This window comes from Gnatocerus cornutus, chromosome 1, assembly GCF_029298725.1.
Source record: "Gnatocerus cornutus isolate USDA-ARS CGAHR chromosome 1, icGnaCorn1.1, whole genome shotgun sequence".
NCBI classification, from domain to species: Eukaryota; Metazoa; Arthropoda; class Insecta; order Coleoptera; family Tenebrionidae; genus Gnatocerus; species Gnatocerus cornutus.
Window position 1 is genome coordinate 16172622 of NC_142233.1, and position 23975 is coordinate 16196596.

General features: G+C 30.2%; 2 protein-coding genes across 3 annotated transcripts; one reads left to right on the forward strand and one right to left on the reverse strand.

Moving 5' to 3' along the window:
* Positions 1-20016, reverse strand: LOC148180544 (BBSome complex member BBS2-like). Of its 2 annotated transcripts, XM_088050193.1 has the most exons (9): positions 19930-20016; positions 13134-13324; positions 12678-13091; positions 7517-7922; positions 7218-7468; positions 989-1171; positions 415-941; positions 214-362; positions 1-162 (listed from the first exon to the last, which is right to left on the reverse strand). In XM_088050193.1, the coding sequence occupies exons 2-9, from the start codon at positions 13257-13259 to the stop codon at positions 62-64; spliced, it is 2157 nt and encodes a 718-aa protein (XP_087906319.1). In that variant the 5' UTR covers positions 13260-13324; positions 19930-20016; the 3' UTR covers positions 1-61. The 2 variants fall into 2 exon arrangements, with proteins under 2 accessions (XP_087906319.1, XP_087906318.1); XM_088050192.1 differs by lacking the exon at positions 19930-20016 and having other exon boundaries at positions 13134-13630.
* A 38-nt stretch (positions 20017-20054) lies between these two features.
* Cdk5 (Cyclin-dependent kinase 5) lies at positions 20055-21215 on the forward strand. Its single transcript, XM_088050197.1, has 2 exons — positions 20055-20804; positions 20854-21215. Exons 1-2 carry the CDS (start codon positions 20055-20057, stop codon positions 20998-21000), a joined length of 897 nt encoding a protein of 298 aa, XP_087906323.1. The 3' UTR covers positions 21001-21215.
* Positions 21216-23975: the final 2760 nt, after the last annotated feature.

Genomic DNA, 23975 nt, shown 5'->3' on the forward strand with positions numbered 1-23975 from the left:
TACCTTTACTAAAATCTTTATTAAACAATATAAAGAAAAAAACAAGTTAATAAAGTCAACATTACATCTCCCCAGTGCGAATAATCTTAACAAGACCTTCAATATTATTATTTTTAATTGCCAAACGACAATAATTGATCATACTTGCTGACTTGGGCCCCACTGAAAACCAAAAATTAACAGTCGTACTTCCAGTCCTACCAACCAACGCACCTCTTAGTCTCGAAGCTCTTTGAATCACCGAATTAACATTCTTCATCGTCTCCAAGCCTTCATTATAATTATGCAGACGGATATTGTAACTGCTAATTAGCTCTTTATTGAGTTTGTTGAGCTCATTGTAGTACTTGGGCATCTCTTCCCTGTCAATAAAGCAATGAGCGCCGTTAGTCGGTATTACAGGTTTCTACTCACAAATCGTTGAGTCGGCTGTCTTCAGCGCGCACAACAAACGCGCGGATTTGCCCCAACCGATCAGCGACATCCGTCCCAAGCCTCAACCGCGCGTCTTGGATTTCATTGAGTTTTTCCATCCACGCCCTCAAGTTCTCCTCTTCCTTCGGAAAGGAAACCTTCGACTCCAAGTCTTCGATCTTCAAGAACCCAGCCAGAGACTGTGTTAAATCAGCAGCCAGCGCCATGTTCTCCGTGTGGAAAACTGCGCTTCCTGAAGAATCAAACACCATCGTCAACTCAGAAGAATCCCGAAGACACTTCATCTGAACTTTCAGACTCGCCCCGTCCGCTTCCAAGTCCGAAGGCAGGAGGAAGCTTTGGTTGATCCACATGCAGATCCTCTGGAGTCTGTCGTTGATGCGGAATTCGACGAAACTTTCGGATTTTTTCGATGTTGGGAGGAGGGAGTACATGGAGAAGCGGGGGAGTTGGCGGGTTATTTCAAAGACGTGGTATTGGACGCTGTTGGGGTAGCCGACCAAGGCCTGCGATAAGAAGATAACAATGGGGGGTTGTTTGGGGGAGGTTTTACCTTGATGTGGATGTCCATGGGGACGTCTCTTGGTATGTTGAGGGGGATGAGGATGTCCGAGCCCAGTTTGGAGTTGGGGGGGTGAACGACGTGGGTTTCCCCCTTGAAGATTCCTTCGGCGAAGATGATCACGGCTCTGATGATGGTGCTGTTGTTGGTCGAAACGTAAATCTCCACCTGTTTCTAAAAGTGATCAAATTTTCTTAATAAAGTCTCTAAAGTAGTAAAGTCTATAATGTTTGTTCGTTGTTCTAAAATTATGTAATTCTTCACAGTTAATAAGTCTTTCGCTTTTAATCATTTGCTTAAATTTTATTTTTCTAAGATTAAAATTAGCAGAGTTACAAAATTTAATAAAAATTTTGGAAAACACGGTTTTGCTCCTGAAAGAAAATTTCTAAAATTTGTGTTTTTTGTTCTACAATTTTCTAATTTAGCACAGTGAATTAGAGCCAGTGAAGAAACAAAGCCTACAAATTTTATACTTTTTGCGTCAAAAATGTCAGAGTTATGTAATTAAATAGCAGTTTGTGCATTTTGAGGTTGTTCTAAAAACAGAAATTTCTAAAATTTTTTTTTATTTCTGGTTCTAAAATTATGTAATTTAGCCTCGTTAATAAGCATATTGTTTTTAATAATGTCCTAAAATTTTGTTCTTCTAGCATTAAAATTGGCATAGTTACAAAATTTAATAAAAATTTTGAAAAATTCTAAAATTTGTGATTTTTGTTTTAAACTTTTTTAATTTAACACAGCTACTTATAACCTTTTAAGTAGTAAAACCTCCAAATTTCATAATTTTTTTATTAAAATTGTAAGAGTTATGGCATTTAAAGCAATTTGTGCATTTTGAGGTCGTTCTAAAAATAAAAACTTCTAAAATTTATCGTTTTTGTTCAAAAATTTTGAAATTTGTCTTAGCTGATTGATATGTTGATAGTTGCAAATCTCTTAAATTTCATAATTTTTGAGTTTGAATAATTGTGCATAATTTTTTATTTATTTTGAAACTAAGCATTATATTAAATAAGTATATTAATTTTAATAATATTGTGAAATTTCGTGTTTTTTTAACATTAATAATAACAGAGCTGGAAAAATTCTTAAAAAATTTGGAAAATGCAGTTTCCTTCAAAAAGAAAATATTCTAATGAGTGCATTATTTTTTCTAAAATTTTCTAGTTTAGCACAGTTAACACAGTTTAGCACAGGCTTAAAAGCAATAAAGTCCCAAAATTTCACACTTTTTGCTCAAAAATTCTTAAAGTTGTGAGATTTGGAAAGCAATTTGTGGATTATGAGGTCGTTTTAAAAATAAAAATTTCTAAAATTTATAGTTTTTGTTCTACATTTTTTTTAATTTAGCACAGTTAGTTAGAACTTTTTAATGAGTATAGTCTCCAAATTTTATACTTTTTGCGTTAAAAATGCCAGAATTAGAGAATTTTAAGGGCAAATTATTCATTTTGAGGGCGTTCTAAAAGTAAAAATTTCTAAAATTTGTCGTTTTTGTTTTAAATTTTTTTAATTTAGCACAGTTAATTAAAGCTTCTTAAGGAGTAAACCCTTTTAATTTCATACTTTTTGCGTTAAAAATGGTAGAATTAGAGGATTTTAAAAGCAATTTGTGCATTTTGAGTGCGTTCTAAAAGTAAAAATTTCTAAAATTTGTCGTTTTTGTTTTAAATTTTTTTAATTTAGCACAGTTAATTAAAGCTTCTAAAGGAGTAAAGCCTCCAAATTTCATACTTTTTGCGTTAAAAATGCTAGAATAAGAGAATTCTAAGAGCAAATTATTCATTTTAAGGGCGTTCTAAAAGTAAATATTTCTAACATTGATCGTTTTTGTTTTTAAACTTTCTAATTTATCACAGTTAATTAGAGCTTCTAACGTAGCAAAGCCTACAAATTTCAGAGTTCTTGCGTTAAAAATGTCAGAATTAGAGAATTTTAAAAGCAATTTTGTGCATTTTGAGAGCGTGCTAAGATTAAAAATTTCAAAAAATTATTGTTTTTGTTCTAAAAATTTCTAATTTAGTACACATAATTAGAGCCTCCAAAGAAGTAAAACTTCCGAATTTTATACTTTTTGCGTTAAAAATGTTAGAATTAGAGAATTTTATGAGCAATTTGGGCATTTTCAGGTCCTTTTAAAAAATAAAATTTTAGGAATTTTATTCTAAAATTATGTAAATTGGTATCGTTAATAAGCAGGTTTTGATAACTGCCTGAAATTTCGTTCTTCTAGCATCACATCAAAATTGGCAAGTTACAAATTTAGTTAAAAATTTTGAACAATACGGTTCACTCCCAAAATAAAATTTTCTAAATTTAGTGTTTTTTGCTCTAAAATTTGTGCATTTTGAGATCTTCTTGAGAATTTCTAAAAAAATTTTTGTTCTAAAATTATTAAATTTAACACAGTTGATAAGCATATCCTTTTTAATAATTCCCCAAAATTTTAATTTTATTGCAATAAAAATACCAGAGTTACAGAATTTAATATAAATTTTCGAAAATACGATTTTCTCCAAAAATATAATTTCTTTTGTTTGTTCTAAAATTTTCAAATTAAGCACAGTTAATAAGAGTTTCTAAAGTAGCAAAGCCTATAAATTTCAGAGTTTTTGCGTTAAAAATGTCAGAGTTATGAAATTTAATAATAACAATTTGTGCATTTTTAAGTCGTTCACAAAATAAAAATTTTTAAAAATTCTAAAATTTTTATTTCTTGTTGGTAAATTATGTAATTAGACACAATTAATAAGCAAATTGTTTTCAATAACTCCCTGTAATTTCATTTTTCTAGCATTAAAACTGGCAGAGCTATCGAATTTAATAAAAATTTTGGAAAATACGGTTCGCGCATAAAATAAAATTTTCTAAAATTTTTATTATTTTTTTTATAATTTTAAAATTAGCACAGTTAGTTAGAATCTCTGATGTAGTAGAGAGCACAAACTTCATAATTTTTGCATTAAAATTGTCAGAGCTAGGAAACTTGTGCATTTTGAAGTCGCTCTAAAAATCAAAATTATCTAGAATTTCTGTTTATTGTTCTAAAATTTTGTAATTTAGCACAGTCAATTAGAGCCCTTAAAGTGGTAAAGTCTCTAAATTTTATACTTTTAGCATTAAAATCGGCAGAGTAACAGACGTTAACAAAAATTTTAAAAAATTTTGCTCTCACCAAAATAAAAATTATCTAGAATTTCTGTTTTTTGTTCTAAAATTTTCTAGTTCAGCACAGTCAATTAGAGCCCCTAAAATAGTAAAGCCTCCAAATTTTATACTTTTAGCATTAAAATCGGCAGAGTTACGGATTTTGACAAAATTTTTTAAAATTCTGCTAACTCTAAATACAAATTTCTAAAATTTTGTAATTTAGCACACTCAATTAAAGCCTTTAAAATAGTAACGTCTCTAGATTTTATACTTTTAGTATTAAAATCGGCAGTCACCGATTTTGACAATTTTTTTTTTAAATTCTGCTCGCTCCAAAATAAAAATTTCGAAAATTTGCATTTTTTGTTCTAAAATTTTGTATTTTGTGACAGTTATTTAGAGACCGTAAAGTAGTGAAACCTCCAAATTTCATACTTTTAGCGTTAAAATCGACAGAGTTACTGACTTTAACAAACATTTTTGAAAAGCTCAGTTTGCTCCAAAATAAAAATGATCTAGAATTTCTGTTTTTTGTTCAAAAATGTTCTAACTTAACACAGTCAATTAGAATTTTTAAAATAGTAAGGCCTCTAAATTTTATACTTTTAGCATTTAAATCGGCAGAGTTACAGACTAAAACAAAAATTTGAAAAATTTTGCTCTCACCAAAATAAAAATTATCTAGAATTTCTGTTTTTTGTTCTAAAATTTTCTAGTTCAGCACAGTCAATTAGAGCCCCTAAAATAGTAAAGCCTCCAAATTTTATACTTTTAGCATTAAAATCGGCAGAGTTACGGATTTTGACAATTTTTTTTTAAAAATTTTGCTCTCACCAGAATAAAAATTATCTAGAATTTCTGTTTTTTGTTCTAAAATTTTCTAGTTCAGCACAGTCAATTAGAGCCCCTAAAATAGTAAAGCCTCCAAATTTTATACTTTTAGCATTAAAATCGGCAGAGTTACGGATTTTGACAAATTTTTTTAAAATTCTGCTAACTCTAAATACAAATTTCTAAAATTTTGTAATTTAGCACACTCAATTAGAGCCTTTAAAATAGTAAAGTCTCTAGATTTTATATTTTTAGTATTAAAATCGGCAGAGTCACCGATTTTGACAATTTTTTTTAAAAATTCTGCTCGCTCCAAAATAAAAATTTCGAAAATTTGCATTTTTAGTTCTAAAATTTTGTATTTTGTGACAGTTATTTAGAGACCGTAAAGTAGTGAAACCTCAAAATTTTATACTTTTAGCGTTAAAATCGACAGAGTTACTGACTTTAACAAACATTTTTGAAAAGCTCAGTTTGCTCCAAAATAAAAATGATCTAGAATTTTTGTTTTTTGTTCAAAAATGTTCTAACTTAACACAGTCAATTAGAACTTTTAAAATAGTAAGGCCTCTAAATTTTATACTTTTAGCATTAAAATCGGCAGAGTTACAGACTTAAACAAAAATTTGAAAAATTTTGCTCTCACCAAAATAAAAATTATCTAGAATTTCTGTTTTTTGTTCTAAAATTTTCTAGTTCAGCACAGTCAATTAGAGCCCCTAAAATAGTAAAGCCTCCTAATTTTATACTTTTAGCATTAAAATCGGCAGAGTTACGGATTTTGACAAAATTTTTTAAAATTCTGCTAACTCTAAATACAAATTTCTAAAATTTTGTAATTTAGCACACTCAATTAAAGCCTTTAAAATAGTAAAGTCTCTAGATTTTATACTTTTAGTATTAAAATCAGCAGTCACCGATTTTGACATTTTTTTTTTTAAATTCTGCTCGCTCCAAAATAAAAATTTCGAAAATTTGTTTTTTTTGTTCTAAAATTTTGTATTTTGTGACAGTTATTTGGAGCCCTTAAAGTAGTTAAGCCTCCAAATTTTATACTTTGAACGTTAAAATCGGCAGAGTTACACACTTAAACAAAAAAAATTTGAAAAATTTTGTTTGCACCAAAATCAAAAATATCTAGAATTTCTGTTTAATTGTTCTAAAATTTTGTAATTTAGCACAGTCAATTAGAACTTTTAAAGTGGTAAAGTCTCCAAATTTTATACTTTTAGCATTAAAATCGGCAGAGTTTCAGATTTTGACAAAATTTTTTAAAAATTCTGCTTTCTCCAAAATAAAAAATTTTAAAATTTGCATTTCTTGTTCTAAAATTTTGTATTTTGAGACAGTTATTTAGAGCCCTTAAAGTAGTTAAGCTTCCAAATTTTATACTTTAAACGTTAAAATCGGCAGAGTTACAAACTTGCGCAAAAATTTTGAAAAATTCTGTTCGCATCAAAATCAAAATTATCTAGAATTTTTGTTTATTGTTCTAAAATTTTGTAATTTGGCACAGTCAATTAGAGCCTTTAAAGTGGTAAAGTCTCTAAATTTTATACTTTTAGCATTAAAATCGGCAGAGTTACAAACGTTAACAAAAATTTTGAAAAGTTTTGTTCTAACCAAAATAAAAATTATCTAGAATTTCTGTTTATTGTTCTAAAATTTTGTAACTTAGCACAGACAATTAGAGCCTTTAAAATGGTAAAGTCTCCACATTTTATACTTTTAGCATTAAAATCAGCAGAGTTACAAATTTTGACAAATTTTTTTTAAAATTCTGCTCGCTCCAGAATAAAAATTTCTAAAATTTGCATTTCTTGTTCTAAAATTTTGTATTTTGAGACAGTTATTTAGAGCCCTTAAAGTAGTTAAGCCTACACATTTTATACTTTGAAAATTCTGCTTGCCCTAAAATAAAAATTATCTGGAATTTCTGTTTTTTGTTCTAAAATTTTCTAATTTAGCACAGTCAATTAGAGTCCTTAAAGTAGTAAACCCTTTAAATTTTATACTTTTAGCATTAAAATCGGTAGAGTTACAGACCTAAACAACAATTTTGAAAGATTTTGTTCGCCCCAAAATCAAAACTATCTACAATTTGTGTTTTTTGTAGTAAAATTTTCCAATTTAGCACAGTCAAAAAGAGTCTCTAAAGCTATCAGGCCTCCAAATTTCACAATTTTTGCATTAAAATTGTCAAAGTTAGAGGAGTTTAAAGAAAATTCCTTACTTTCCTCGCCTCCTTGTCCTCTTCGGTGGTGGCAATCCCAATCTGCAGCCTCGTATTCGCCGGAATGACCCCATTACTCTCATAACTCTCCATCTGACCCATCGCATTCTCATTATACCTCGTATTATTGTCATAATGCTTCATCTCCAGAAGAAGCGCCTGCTTCCTCGCCAACAACTCCCTCACAGTCTCCTGCTCCAGCCCCGTCCCCGGAGGAGTGGACAGCGACTTCGTCGTCGTATACCCTCGAACTAAAACCACCCTTTCATAAAACCACCCTTGAAGAACTCTGCACGCACCTTCCCCCTCGCTGGAGGCGCAAATAACATCCGTCTTCCCAATGGAGCGGTAGTCGCCCTCCACAACTCCCGCCACTCCGGAGTTCATGGTGTCCTTAAAAAGAACTTCTCCGGTTTTGACCGAACGGCAGTCGATCTTCCCGTTGGACCAGCCGGTGATGAGTTGCGAGGCGCCTTGCCCCAGGAGGTCGTAGCTCTGCATGGAGATGGCGAAGTGCTTGGATTTGACCCTCCACAGGCGGAGGTCTTGCTCGTACACTCCAACAGTGCCGTTGGAGACGGAATAGGCGAATCGGTTCTCTGGGAGGACCACCAGGCCCGTCACCACTTCCGTCTCCACGTGCTCGGCGAGGACTTGGTCGCCTTTGAAGACGCGGATGTTGAAGTCTTCGGAGCTGACGACCAACTAAACCCACGAAAATCACTAAGTGAAGAATTCGGAAAATTTGTAAAAATTTGTAAAAATTTTATTTTTTAGCCTAAAATTTTGGAATTTAGCACAGTTGATAAGCAAGTCAAAAATAGTAAATTTGTCAATTTTTTCTGGAATAAAAACTGCTAAAACTTACGGAATTTAAAAGAAAGTGGTGGCAATTTTTTAAACATTTTCAAAATTAAAAATTCTAAAAAATTACATTAAAATTTTGGAATTTAACACAGGTCTAAGGTAGCAAATTCTTCAGTTTTCACGGTTTTACGATGCAAACTCCCAAAATTACAGAGTTTTATAGAAATTTGTTGAAATTTTTGGTCGTCTTCAAAATAAAAGTTTCTAAAAGTTCTGTTTCACGTTCTAAAATTTTCAAATTTAGCACAATTAATGAACGAGTCAAAAGCAGTAAATACTCAAAATTTGCTTGCTTTAGGTAACAAAATGTCAAAATTACGGAGTTTAATAGACAGTGATGTAAATTTTTAAATGATTTCAAAATGAAAATTTCCAAAAATGTTGTCTTATGTTCTAAAATTTTGAAATTTAACTCAATTTATTGACATTCTTAAAAGCAGTAAATTTGCCAAATTTTACTAGTTTGGGATAAAAACTGCCAAAGTTACGGAATCTAATAGAAAAGGGTGGAATTTTTTTAAACGTTTTCAAAATAAAAATTTCTAAAAATTACGTTTGTTGCTCTAAAATTTTGGAATTTGACACTGTTGATACACAGGTTGAAGGTATCAAATTCTCTAATTTGTACGGTTTTACGATGAAAACTCCCAAAATTACAGAGTTTTATAGAAAATTCTTGAAATTTTTGGTCGTCTTTAAAATATAAATTTCTAAAAATTTTGTTTTCTGTTCTAAACAAGTCAAAATGCTCAAAATATTATTGCTTGAGATAACAAAATGTCAAAATTACGGAGTTTAATAGAAAGTGATGTAAATTTTTGGATGATTTCAGAATAAAATTTTCTAAAAATATTGTCATTTGTTCTAAAATTTTGGAATTTAGCACATTCCTAAAAGCAGTAAATTTGCCAAATTTTACTAGTTTGGGATAAAAACTGCCCAAGTTACGGAATTTAATAGAAAGAGGTGGGAATTTTTTAAACGTTTTCAAAAAAAAAAATTCTAAAAATTACGTTTGTTGCTCTAAAATTTTAGAATTCAACACTGTTGATACACATGTTTAAGGTAGCAAATTCTCTAATCTTTACGGTTTTACGATGAAAACTCCCAAAATTACAGAATTATATAGAAAATTCTTGAAATTTTTAGTCGTCTTCAAAATAAAAATTTCTAAAAATTCTGTTTCTTGTTCTAAAATTTTCAAATTTAGCACAGTTAATGAACCAGTCAAACGCAGTGAATGCTCAAAATTTTATTGCTTTAGGTAACAAAATGTCAAAATTACGGAGTTTAATAGAAAGTGATGTAAATTTTCGGATAATTTCAAAATGCAAATTTCCAAAAATGTTGTCTAATGTTCTAAAATTTTGAAATTTAGCTCAATTTATTAACATTTTTAAAAGCAGTAAATTTGCCAAATTTTACTAGTTAGGGATAAAAACTTCCAAAGTTACGAAATTTAATAGAAAGTGGTGGAAAAATTTGATCGTTTCTAAAATAAAAATTTCTAAAAATTACGTTTGTTGCTCTAAAAATTTAAAATTTAGTACAGTTGATAAACCAAATTAAAAACAGCAAACTATATAATTTTTACTGTCTTATGATAAAAATTGACAAAATTACGGAGTCTAATAGAAAATGGATGAAAATTTTGGTCGTTTTTGAAATAAAAATTTCTAAAAATTCTGTCTTTCGTTCTAAAATTTTGGAATTTAGCACAGCTAAATAACAAGCAGTAAATTTTCCAAGTTTTATTCTTTTAGGGAGCAAAATGTTAAAATTATGGAGTTTAATACAAAGTAATGGAAAAACTTGGACGTTTTCAAAATTAAAATTTCTAAAAATTTTGTCCTTTGCTTTAAAATTTTAGAATTTAGCACAGTTGATAAACACGTCAAAGATAGTTAATTCGCCAAAAAATTTTAATGTTTTTGGATAAAAACTCACAAAATTAAGGATTTTAATAGAACATGGCGAAAATTTTTGGGTGTCTTTGAAATAAAAATTTCAAAAAATTATGTTTTTTGTTCTAAAATTTTAAATTTAGTACAGTTGATAAACAGGCCAAAGGCAGCATACTCTACACGTTTTATTTTTTTAAAAAGCAAAATGCCGAAATTATGGAGTTTAATAGAAAGTGATGGAAATTTTTGGACATTTGAAAATAAAAATTTCTAAAAATTCTGTTTTTTGTTCTAAAATTTTGTAATTTAGCACTGTTAACTATGTTAAAAATAGTAAATTCACTAAATTTTGATGTTTTGAGACAAACACTGCTAAAATAGTTTTAATAGAAGAAAGTTTAATAAGAAAGTTTAATAGAAAGTGGTAGAAATTTGTGATCGTTTCTAAAATAAAAATTTCTAAAAATTACGTTTGTTGCTGTAAAAATTTGAAATTTAGTACAGTTGATAAACCAGATCAAAAACAGCAAACTCTCTAATTTTTACTGTTTTATGACAAAAAATGACAAAACCACGAAGTCTAATAGAAAATGGATGAAAATTATGGTCGATTTTGAAATAAAAATTTCTAAAAATTCTGTCTTTCGTTCTAAAATTTTAGAGTTCAGCACAGCTAATTAACAAGCAGTAAATTTTTCAAGTTTTACTCTTTTAGGGAGCAAAATGTTAAAATTATGGAGTTTAATACAAAGTTATGGAAAAATTTGGACGTTTTCAAAATTAACATTTCTAAAAATTTTGTCTTTTGCTTAAAATTTTGGAATTTAGCACAGTTGATAAACACGTCAAAGACAGTTAATTCGCCAAAAAAATTTTTTGGATAAAAATTTACAAAATAAAGGATTTTAATAGAAAATTGCGGAAATTTTTGGGTGTCTGAAATAAAAATTTCAAAAAATTCTGTTTTTTGTTCTAAAATTTTAGACTTTAGTGCAGTTGATAAACAGGCCAAAGGCAGCAAACTCTACTAGTTTTATTGTTTTAAGAAGCAAAATGCCAAAATTATGGGGTTTAATATAAAGTGATACAAATTTTTGGACATTTGAAAATAAAAATTTCTAAAAATTCTGTTTTTTGTTCTAAAATTTTGTAATTTAGCACTGTTCACTATGTTTAAGATTCAGATGTAAATTCACTAAATTTTGATGTTTTGAGACAAACACTGCTAAAATTACGGAATGTAATAGAAAGTGGTGGAAATTTGAGATCGTTTCTAAAATAAAAATTTCTAAAAATTACGTTTGTTGCTCTAAAAATTTAAAATTTAGTACAGTTGATAAACCAGATTAAAAACAGCAAACTCTCTAATTTTTACTGCTTTATGATAAAAAATGACAAAACTACGAAGTCTAATAGAGAATGGATGAAAATTATGGTCGTTTTTGAAATAAAAATTTCTAAAAATTCTGTCTTTCGTTCTAAAATTTTAGAATTTAGCACAGCTAATTAACAAGCAATAAATTCTCTAATAAGATTTACTTTTTTAGGGAGCAAAATGCTAAAATTTTAGAATTCAATACACAGTTATGGAAAAATTTGGACGTTTTCAAAATTAAAATTTCTAAAAATTTTGTCTTTTGCTCAAAATTTTGAAATTTAGCACAGTTGATAAACACGTCAAAGACAGTTAATTCGCCAAAAAATTTTTTTGGATAAAAACTCACAAAATTAAGGATTTTAATAAAAAATTGCGGAAATTTTTGGGTGTCTGAAATAAAAATTTCAAAAAATTCTGTTTTTTGTTCTAAAATTTTAGACTTTAGTGCAGTTGATAAACAGGCCAAAAGCAACAAACTCTACAAGTTTTATTGTTTTAAGAAGCAAAATGCCAAAATTATGGGGTTTAATATAAAGTGATACAAATTTTTGGACATTTGAAAATAAAAATTTCTAAAAATTCTGTTTTTTGTTCTAAAATTTTGTAATTTAGCACTGTTAACTATGTTAAAAATAGTAAATTCACTAGATTTTGATGTTTTGAGACAAACACTGCTAAAATTACGGAGTTTAATAGAAAGTGGCGAAAATTTTTGATCGTTTTTGAAATACAAATTTTCAAAAATTCTATCTTTTGTTCTAAAATTTTGGAATTTAGTCCACTTGATAAACAAGCCAAAGGAAGTATATTTTCTAATGTTTTCTGTTTTAGGAAAAAAACTGCCAAAAATTACGGAATTTAAAAGTAAATGATAAAAGTTTTTCGTCGTCTTCATAATGAAAATTTCTAAAAATTCTGTCTTTTGCTCTAGAAATTTAGAATTTAGCACAAATAAACAGATAAAAGTCAGCAAAATCTCTAAGTAACTGAATTTAATAAAAAATTTAGGAAGAATTCGTTCTTACGATTTTCCAAAAATCGAAAGCTTAAGTTTTTTTGGAAAATTTATAACTAAAATTAGGTCAAAGTTCTAAGATTGATATCTCGCTCATTTTTGAAGTAAACTTGCGTTATTATAGCTCATTTGGCGCAGAATTTTCCGCAGATTCCAAATTCACATTCGACAACAAATAACTGAGTTATGGCCGATTAAAGTTTTATATAGTTGATTTAGTTGATGTTGAAGTCTTCGGAGCTGACGACCAACTAACCCCAAAAATTGAGCTAAAAGTGAGTTTAGGAAGAGCTCACCTCGTTGGAACCGTCTTTGTTGTAGTCCATCAAGATCAAAGACGTGATGACATCACCAACGGCTGTCCAGAAGACCTCGTTACCCTGGTGGTCAAACCCATGAACTGAAGAGTTTCCACCGACCATAATCACCTGGTTCTTCGCCTCCTTGAAGCTCCCGATGGTGATGGCTTTAACACCGTCCGGACACTCCTTGTAAAACACGTCTTTGTTGTCGTGCACGTGGTAAGCAAGAATGTGGGTCTCCGTCCCCACGACCAAAATGTCTTTGTCATCGTCTGGAAGCAGCACCCCCGCGGTGAGGGCGGAAATCGACTGGTTGATGTTAAGGGTGGCGATTTCGCGGTTGGATTCCGACCAGACGATTCTGCCGACGATGGTGGAGTTCTTCCGGTGGGGGCTGTGAATCAACACCTACAATAAGAGGGTTAGGGGGGTTTTAGTGGGGGTGGTTACCTTGTCGGCGGTGGTGGCGGCGGTCAGGCAGGGGTGCGTCCCGTCGTATTTGCCGATGGTGACGAGGCCGGGGACGAGTTTGTAGTTGAGTTCGAGGGTGAAGACCGGTCGGATGATCTTCTCCATTGCTGGGATGGCGGAAATGTGGTAACCAAGCGGGGCGATACAAACAGTGGAAATTTATTGATTTTCTGGGAAAAATTTAAGAGCGGGAAAATTAGTATTGTTTGTGGAAAATTTTTGGCGTCTTTTCAAAACAAAAATTTGTATTGGTCTAAAATTTTGGAATTCAGCACAGTTGATAAACATTTCAAAGAGAGTAAATTCGTCAATTTTTACTTGTTTTGGAATAAAAACTCCCAATGTTACGGAAATTCATAGAAAGCGGTGGAAATTTTTAATCATTTTCAAAATAAAAATTTGTAAAAACTACAATTTTTGCTCTAAAAATTTAGATTTAGCACCATGTCAATGGCAAAAAACTCTACAATTTTTACTGTTTTAGAATAAAAACTGCCAAAATTACGAAATAAAAGAAAAAATTGTTGATATTTTCGGTCGTCTTTAAAATAAAAATTTCTAAAAATTCTGTTTCTTCTTCTAAAATTTTCAAATTTAGCACAGTTAATGGACGAGTCAAAGGCAGTGAATGCTCAAAATTTTATTGCTTTAGGTAACAAAATGTCAAAATTGCGGGGTTTAATAAGAAGTGATGTAAATTTTTGGATGAATTCAAAATGAAATTTTCCAAAAATGTTGTCTTCTGTTCTAAAATTTTGAAATTTAGCACAATTTATTAACATTCTTAAAAGCAGTAAATTTGCCAAATTTTACAAGTTTGAGATGAAAACTGTCAAAGTTACGAAATTTAAAAGAAAGTAGTGGCCATTTTTTAAACGTTTTAAAAATAAAAATTTCTAAAAATTGCATTTGTTGCTCTAAAATTTTGGAATTTAACACTATTGATACACAAGTCTAAGGTAGCAAATTCTCCAATTTTTACGGTTTTACGATAAAAACTCCCAAAATTACAGAGTTTTATAACAAATTCTTGAAATTTTTAGTCCACTCTAAAATAAAATTTTTTAAAAATTTTGTTTCTTGTTCTAAAAATTTCAAATTTAGCACAGTTAATGAACAGGTCAAAGGCAGTAGATGCTCAAAATTTATTGCTTTAGGTAACAAAATGTCAAAATTACGGAGTTTAATAGAAAGTGGTGGAAATTCTTAATCGTTTTCAAAATAAAAATTTCTAAAAGCTATATTTTTTGTTCTAAAATTTTGAAATTTAGCACCATGTTAATCGCAAAGAACTCTGTTTTAGAATCAAAACTGTCAAAATTACGGTATCAAAGAAAAAATTGTTGATATTTTCGGTCGTCTTCAAAATAAATATTTCTAAAAAGTCTGTTTTTTGTCCTAAAATTTTGGAATTTAGCGCGGTTAATTAGCGTGTTAGAGACAGTAAAGTCGCCAAATTTTACAGTTTTGGCGTAAAAACTGCTAATGTTACGGAATTTAATAGAAAGTGATGGAAATTTGTGATCGTTTCTAAAATAAAAATTTCTAAAAATTACGTTTGTTGCTTTAAAAATTAGGAATTTAGTACCTACAATTGATAAACCAGATCAAAAACATCAAACTCTCTAATTTTTACTGTTTTATAATAAAAATTGACAAAATGACGGAGTCTAATTGAAAATGGATGAAAATTTTGGTCGTTTTCAAAATACAAATTTCTAAAGATTCTGTCCTTCGTTCTAAAATTTTGGAATTTAGCACAGCTAATTAACAAGCAGTAAATTCTTTAAGTTTTACTTTTTTAGGGAGCAAAATGCTAAAATTATAGAATTTAATAGAAAATAATGAAAAAATTTGGCCTTTTTCAAAATTAAAATTTCTAAAAATTTTGTATTTTGCTCTAAAATTTTGGAATTTAACACAGTTAATAAACACGTCAAAGACAGTTTATGCGCCAAAATTTTTTAATGTTTTTGGAGAAAAACTCACAAAATTAAGGATTTTAATAGCACATTTTTGGTCGTCTTCAAAATAAAAATTTCTAAAAATTCTGTTTTTTGTTCGAAAATTTTGGAATTTAGGTCATGTAATAAACAGGTCAAAGGCAGTAAATTCTCCAATTTTTACTGTTTTAGGATGAAAACTATCAAAATTACGGCACTTAATAGAATGTGTTGAAAATTTTGATGATTTTTAAAATAATATATTCTAAAAATTCTGTTTCTTGTTCTAAAATTTTACTATTTGCACAGTAATAGATTGGTTAAAGGCAGTAAACTCGTTAGTTTTAACTGTTTAAGGATGAAAACTGACAAAATTATGGAATTTAATAGAAAATGGCGGAAATTTTTGGTCGTCTTTGATATTAAAATTTCTAGAATTCTGTCTCCAGTTTTAAAGTTTTGGAATTTAGCACAGTCAATAAACAAATTAAACATTACAGACTAACTAAATTTGATTGTTGTAAAATAAAAACTGCGAAAACTACGGAATATAATCGAAAAAGGTGGAAATTTTTGATTGTCTTTAAATAAAACAATGTTCTGAGGTCAATAACTCGCTTATTTTTTGTAGTAAGCTTATGTTATTTTAGCTCATTTTACGCAGAATCTTGCGCAGATTCCAAATCTGCAATTGAAATTCAAATCCGACAACAAATAACTGAATTATGGCCGATCAAAGTTTCGGATAGTTGATTTTCATTTTTTTCTAATTTTTCTTAATTTTTAAAGCTAAATATCTCGAAAACTATTTGAGATAATGAGATGCGGTTTGCGCCATTCTTTTTTTCGGCTCATTTAACGTTAGAAAATGTTATTAAAAGCCCAAAATTTGATAGGCGATTTTTGGCGAAAAAAAATTCCGACTCAAACGATGAAATTTTTTCATTTTTTTTATTTTTGGCCATAGCTTGTAAACTATTTGTCCGATCATTCTCAAATTTGGCCAGTCAATAGATTTTGAGCCCCTCTTTTAATTGATGTATAATTCAAAGCTATTAAACGTCGTATTCATTTTGAAAACATTGACTGAAAATTACCCTAAAATGACGTTTTCAAAACAGTTTTTTGACAATGTCTCATTTATTTATTAAGTAAACTCAACAAATTTGAGCTCATTTTACGCAGAATGTCACGCTGAATCCAAAAACATAAAAATTTTTGAATTTTTGTCAACAAATAACTGAGTTATGGCCGTTTGAATTTTTGGGTTGTCGTCAGAGGGCCAAATTTTTGAAGGTTCAAAACAATTCGTGCTCGATATCTCGGAAACTGTTTCAGATATTGAGATGCGGTTTGCGCCATTCTTTTTTTCGGCTCATTTAACGTTAGAAAATGTTATTAAAAGCCCAAAATTTGATAGGCGATTTTTGGCGAAAAAAAATTCCGACTCAAACGATGAAATTTTTTCATTTTTTTTATTTTTGGCCATAGCTTGTAAACTATTTGTCCGATCATTCTCAAATTTGGCCAGTCAATAGATTTTGAGCCCCTCTTTTAATTGATGTATAATTCAAAGCTATTAAACGTCGTATTCATTTTGAAAACATTGACTGAAAATTACCCTAAAATGACGTTTTCAAAACAGTTTTTTGACAATGTCTCATTTATTTATTAAGTAAACTCAACAAATTTGAGCTCATTTTACGCAGAATGTCACGCTGAATCCAAAAACATAAAAATTTTTGAATTTTTGTCAACAAATAACTGAGTTATGGCCGTTTGAATTTTTGGGTTGTCGTCAGAGGGCCAAATTTTTGAAGGTTCAAAACAATTCGTGCTCGATATCTCGGAAACTGTTTCAGATATTGAGATGCGGTTTGCGCCATCGTTTTTCTCGCGATTTTTTACATAAGAAATAATTCTTTGAATTTTCCACTGTCGAAATTTGCAAATTTTCGCAAAAATTCATGACTAAAACTATGCCAAATTTGCTGATATCGATATGTCGCTTATTTTTTAATGTAAACTTAAGTTATTATACATCGGTGAACGCAGAATTTTCCGCAGATTCGAAATCTGGGATTTAAATTCAGATCCGACAACAAATAACTGAGTTATGGCCGATCAAAGTTTCGGATAATTGATTTTCATTTTTTCTCATTTTTCCCAATTTTCAAAGTTAAATATCTCGGAAACTATTAGAGATATTGAGCTGCGGTTTGCGCCATCGTTTTTCTCGGCTCATTTTACGTTAGAAAATGTTCTCAAAAGCCCAAAATTCGATAGTCGATTTTTCGCGAAAAAAAATTGCGACTCAAACGATGAAAATTTTTCATTTTTTTTAATTTTTAGCCATAACTCGCAAACTATTTGTCCTATAGATCTCAAATTTGGCCAGTAGATAGATTTTAAGCTCCTCTTTCGACTGATGTATAATTCAATGCTATTAAACGTCATTTTCATTTTGAAAACATTGATTGAAAATCACCCTAAAATGATGTTTTCAAAACAGTTTTTTTCCAATACCTCATTTATTTATTAAGCAAACTCAACAAATTTGGGTCTCATTTTACGCAGAATTTTACGCTGAATCCAAAAATATAATAATTTTTTAAAATTTCTCAATAAATAACCGAGTTATGGCCGTTTGAAATTTTGGGTTGTCGTCAGAGGGTCAAATTTTCGAAGGTTCGAAACAATTCATGCTCGATATCTCGGACACTACTCCAGATATTGGAATGCGGTTTACGGCATCGTTTTTCTCGCAATTTTTTACATAAGAAATCGTTTTTAGATATTCCAATAGTCAAAATTTGCAAATTTTCGCGAAAATTCATGATTAAAACTATACCAAATTTCTCATATCGATATCTCGCTTATTTTTTAGAGTAAACTTGAGTTATTATACATCAGTGAACGCAGAATTTTACGCAGATTCCAAATCTGGGATTTAAATTCAGATCCGACAACAAATAACTGAGTTATGGCCGATCAAAGTTTCGGATAGTTGATTTTCATTTTTTCTCATTTTTCCCAATTTTCAAAGTTAAATATCTCGGAAACTATTAGAGATATTGAGATGCGGTTTGCGCCATCGTTTTTCTCGGCTCATTTTACGTTAGAAAAAGTGCTTAAAAGCCCAAAATTCGATAGTCGATTTTTCGCGAAAAAAAATTGCGACTCAAACGATGAAAATTTTTCATTTTTTTTAATTTTTACCCATAACTCGCAAACTATTTGACCTATAGATCTCAAATTTGGCCAGTAGATAGATTTTAAGCTCCTCTTTCGACTGATGTATAATTCTAAGCTATTAAACGTCGCTTTCATTTTGAAAATATTGATTGAAAATCACTCAAAATTGACGTTTTCAAAACAGTTTTTGGCCATTGTCTGGTTTATTTATTAAGCAAACCCAACAAATTTTGGGCTTATTTTACGCAGAATGTCACGCTGAATCCAAAAACATAAGAATTTTTGAATTTTTGTCAACAAATAACTGAGTTATGGCCGTTTGAATTTTTGGGTTGTCGCCAGAGGCCCAAATTTTTGAAGATTCAAAACAATTCGTGCTCGATATCTCGGAAACTATTTCAGATATTGAGATGCGGTTTGCGCCATCGTTTTTCACGCGATTTTTTACATAAGAAATAGTTTTTTGATTTTTCTACAGTCGAAATTTGCAAATTTTTGCAAAAATTTATGACTTTAACTATGCCAAACTTCTGATATCGATATCTCGCTTATTTTTTTAGAGCAAACTAAAGTTATTTACATCAGTGTACGCAGAATTTTCCGCAGATTCCAAATCTGAGATTGAAATTTAGATCCGACAACAAATAAGGGAGTTATGACCGATCAAAATTTGGGACAGTTGATTTTCATTTTTTCTCATTTTTCGTAATTTTTAAAGTTAAATATCTCGGAAACTATTTGAAATATTGATATGCGGTTTGCGCCATTGTTTTTCTCGGCTTATTTTACGTTAGAAAGTGTTCTCAAAAGCCCAAAATTCGATAGTCGATTTTTCACGAAAAAAAATTCCGACTCAAACGATGAAAATTTTTCATTTGTTTTATTTTTGGCCATAGCTTGTAAACTATTTGTCCGATCGATCTCAAATTTAGCCAACAGATAGATTTCGAGCTCCTCTTTCGACTGATGTATAATCCAAAGCTATTAAACGACGTTTTTATTTTGAAAACATTGATTGAAAATCACCCTAAAATGACGTTTTCAAAACAGTTTTTGGCCAATGGTTCGTTTATTTATTGAGCAAACTTAACAAATTTTGGTCTCATTTTACGCAAAATGCCATGCTGAATCCAAAACCGCAAGAATTTTTTATTTCCGTCAACAAATAACTGAGTTATGATCGTTTTAAATTTTGGGTTGTCGCCAGAGAGCCAAATTTTTGAAAGTTTGAAACAGTTTGTGATCAATATTTTGGAAACTACGACAGATCGATAGAAACAGTTTTTGTCATCGTTTTTCTCGCGATTTTTTAGCTAAGAATGCGTACTTAGATATTCAGAAAGCTCAAAATTCGATTTTTTTTGGAAAAAATACACGACTAAAACTATCAGTAGCTCGCTTATTTTTAAAGTACAATTCAGTTATTATAGCTCATTTGACGCAGAATTTCACGCGGAATCCAAATCTAGGCGACATTTCCACGTGCGTCAATAAATAACTGAATTAAAAGCGTTTGAAGTTGCGGCTAGTAAATTTTTAGTTCTCAAATTTTGACGTTAATTTGCCAAATTACAATCAAATTTGCATTTGTTTGAAATTTGAAATCCGCTCAAGGTTCTTCAGCTAACTTCACCTACGTAAAATTCAAATAACTTGATAGTGGGGACGGTGACTAGTGCGCTACCTTCACACCAGTCTGTCACACTGACAGCCGTCAACAAAACATAACCTCGAATTTCTGCCACCCGTCGGCTCCGCAACCATGCAGAAGTACGAAAAACTGGAGAAAATCGGCGAAGGCACCTACGGCACCGTCTTCAAAGCGAAAAACCGCGAAAGCCACGAAATCGTCGCCTTAAAACGCGTCAGACTCGACGACGACGACGAAGGAGTCCCCTCTTCAGCCCTCCGCGAAATCTGCCTCCTCAAAGAACTCAAACACAAAAACATCGTCCGCTTGTACGACGTCCTACACAGCGACAAGAAGTTGACGCTCGTCTTCGAGCACTGCGACCAAGACCTGAAGAAGTACTTCGACAGCCTCAACGGCGACATCGACCTAGACGTGGTGAAGTCCTTCATGTACCAATTGCTCCGCGGCCTGGCGTTCTGCCACAGCCACAACGTCCTCCACCGAGACCTGAAGCCCCAAAACCTCCTCATCAACAAGAACGGGGAGCTGAAGTTGGCGGATTTCGGACTGGCGAGGGCGTTCGGCATCCCGGTGAAGTGCTACTCTGCAGAGGTGGTCACTTTGTGGTACCGCCCGCCCGACGTGCTTTTTGGGGCGAAGTTGTACACCACGTCGATCGATATGTGGTCTGCGGGGTGCATTTTCGCGGAGTTGGCGAACGCAGGACGCCCCCTTTTTCCGGGGTCTGATGTCGATGACCAGCTGAGGCGCATTTTTAAGTTGTTGGGGACCCCCACGGAGGAGACCTGGACGGGGATGTCGCAGCTTCCGGATTATAAGCCGTTTCCGCTTTATCAGCCCAATATGAGTCTCTCACAGGTTGATTAATCAGGGCTACCAACTTTGAAGCTCAATGATTTTTTTTCAGGTTGTGCCAAAATTGGGGAATCGCGGCCGGGACCTTCTGCAGAGGCTGTTGGTTTGTAACCCCATGGGAAGGATGTCTGCGGATGATGCCATGGCGCACGCGTATTTTAGTGATTTGAATCCTGCGATTAAGAACGATAGATGTTAGATCTATTCGAGTACAAAAAGTGTTTTTTTTTTATATCGAGTTTCTAGTCATATTTTGTTTTATTTTTACGATTGTGAGGAGATTTGTGCGAATGATGAGACGATTTTGTATTGTGATTTTTATGTATACTTGAATTATAATGGCTCTTGCTGACAGATGGGATTTTATATGGGGAAGACATTTTTATGTTTTTATGAGAATAAACGATTTACTTATTGAAATTGTTTTTGTTAAAAAAGTACTTGGCTGATATAATAAATAAGTTAAGTTAAGGTAATAATCTATAGAAATTTCAAGGTCATAGTCCCATTAATAAACGATTTAGAAACGTTTTTTTGAAATTTCAATTTTTTTGGGGAAGAATTTAAAAATTTGTGAAAACCTCTCGTTTTTTTTTTAATTTTGTAATTTGGCATATGTAATAAAGTTCAAGGTAATAATCTCTAAAAATTTCAAGGGGTTAGTCCCATTAATAACCGATTTAAAAACGTTTTTTTAAAATCCAAAGTTTTTGTTACTGTAAAATATAAAAATTTCTAAAAGCAGTCTCATTTAAAAAAAATGTAATTTGGGATATCTAATAAACAAGATTTAGGTAATAATCCACTAATTTCAAGGGCATAGTTTCATTAATAATTGATTTAGAAACTTTTTTTTAGAATTTAAAAATTGTTCTCACTGTAAATTAAAAAAATCTAAAAACTGTTTCGTTTTTTGTATTTTTGTAATTTTGTAACTAGGAGTATGTATTAAGCAGGTTTTTTGGTAATACACCACACAAATTTCAAGGTCATAGTCTCATTAATAACCGATTTGGAAACGTATTTTTGAAATTTCAAAATTTTTAACCGTCAAATATAAAAATTTCTAAAATCTATCTCGTTTTTTTTATATGTAATTTGGCATATGTAATAGACAAGTCTAAGATAATAATTTCTTGAAATATCAAGGCCATAGACGAATTAATAACCAATTTAGAAACGGTTTTTAAAAGTTCAACTTTTTTTTTACTAAGAATTGTAAAAATTTCAAAATACTATCTCAGTTTTTCAAAAATTTGTAATTTGGGAAATATAATATGCAAGCCTAAAGTATAAATTTTTAGAAATTTTAAGAATATTTGTTTATTTACTTAAAATTTCAAAGTTTTTTTTACCGTAAAATATAAATATTTCAAAAACCGTCTCATTTAAAAAAATTGTAATTAAGGATATCTAATAAACAAAATTTCGATAATAATCTCTACAAATTTAAAGGTCATAGTCTTATTAATAAACGATTTCGAAACTTCCTTTTGAAATTTTAAAAATTTTCTCGCTGCAAAATTTCTAAAAACTATCTCTTTTTTCAATTTTTTTGTTATTTGGCAATAGTAATAGACAAGCCTTTGGCAATAATCTTTTGAAATTTCAAGGTCATAGTCCAATTAATAACCGATTTTAAAAAGTTTTTGTAAAATTTTTCACACAGTGAAAAAAATCAATGTCTCCCTTTTTCAAAAATTTTGTAATTTGGGATATGAATTAAGCAACCTGATGGTAATAAACTCCACAAATTCCAAGGTCATAGTCTTGTTAATAAACCATTTAGAACTGTTTTTGTTTAAATATAAAAAAATTCATACTGTAAAATGTAAAAACTAACTCGTTTTTTCAAAAAAATTGTAAATTGACTTTATGTAATAGACAAGCCTAAGGTAATAATCTTAAGAAATTTTAAGACCGTAATCCAATCAATATCCCATTTAGTAACGTCTCTTTAGAAATTCAAGATTTTTCTCACGGTGAAATTTAAATTCTCAAAAAAATGTCTCGCTTTTTTAAAAACTTTGTAATTTGGAAAATTTATTAAACAAGTTTAAGGTAATAATCTCCACAAATTTCAAAATGATACTCTTATCAATAACTGATTTTAAAACGTCTTTTTAAAATATCAATTTTCTTCTTTAAATTCTAAAAATTTCTAAAAACTGTCCAGTTTTTTTTAAAAGTTTGCATTTTGGGATATGTTAATAAGCAAATTTAAGGTAATAATCTATATGAATTTCAAGGTTATTGTACAATTAAGAAATGATTTAGAACCGTCTTTTAGAAATTTCTAAGATTATCTCTCTGTCAAACATAAAATTTTTCATAACCTGACAAACTTTCTCAAAAATTTTTGTTAATTTGGAATGTATAATAAAGAAGTTTAAGGTAATAAACTCCACAAATTTTAAGATCATAGTCCAATTAATAACCGATTTAAAAACGTTTTCTTAAAAATTTAAAAAAAAAATTTAGTGTGAAATAAAAAATTTCTAAAAACTCTCTTGCTTTTTCAAAAAGCTTGTAACTTGGATTATGTATTAGGAAAGTTTAATGTAAAAATCACCACAAATTTGAAGGTCATAGTTCAATTAATACCCGCTTTATAAACATTTTTTTTAAATTTCAAGATTTTTTGTACTGTAAAATATAAAAATTTCAAAAATCTGTGACGCTCATCCAAAAATTTTAAAGATTGAAATATGTAATAAGGAAGTTTAAGTTAATATAATCTCTACAAATTTGAATTACATGATCCAATTATTAATCGATTTAGAAACGTCTTTTAAAAATTTTGAAAAGAAATTTACTATAAAAAATAAAAATTTCTAAAAGCGTGGCAACTTTTTCAAAAATTTTGTAATTTGGATTATCTAATAGGAAGTTTAAAGTAATAATATCCACAATTTTGAAAGTCATTGTTTAATTATTAACCGATTTAGAAAGGACTTATTAAAATTTCAAAATTTTTCTCTTTGTAAAATATAAAATTTTCTAAAAATTTTGTGTTTTGAAACGTATAATAAGCAAACTTCCGATAATAACCTGGACAAATTTCAAACTGATAGTCCAATTAATAACCGATTTAAAAACGTTTTTTTGAAATTTTATTTTTTTACAGTCTCATTTTTTCAAAAATTTTGTAATTTTGCATGTCAAATAAACAAC

What these genes read in the sequence shown, in the direction of transcription:
- LOC148180544 (XM_088050193.1), bottom strand. Translation starts at nt 13,259, where the DNA reads ATGGAGAAGATCATCCGACCGGTCTTCACCCTCGAACTCAACTACAAA. An exon ending in ACAAAGACGGTTCCAACGAG is followed by an intron (nt 7,923 to 12,677) that starts GTGAGCTCTTCC and finishes TCGTGGGTTTAG; the next exon opens with TTGGTCGTCAGCTCCGAAGA. An exon ending in CGCCTCCAGCGAGGGGGAAG is followed by an intron (nt 7,469 to 7,516) that starts GTGCGTGCAGAG and finishes GGGTGGTTTTAG; the next exon opens with TTCGAGGGTATACGACGACG.
- Cdk5 (XM_088050197.1), top strand. Translation starts at nt 20,055, where the DNA reads ATGCAGAAGTACGAAAAACTGGAGAAAATCGGCGAAGGCACCTACGGC. An exon ending in CCAATATGAGTCTCTCACAG is followed by an intron (nt 20,805 to 20,853) that starts GTTGATTAATCA and finishes ATTTTTTTTCAG; the next exon opens with GTTGTGCCAAAATTGGGGAA.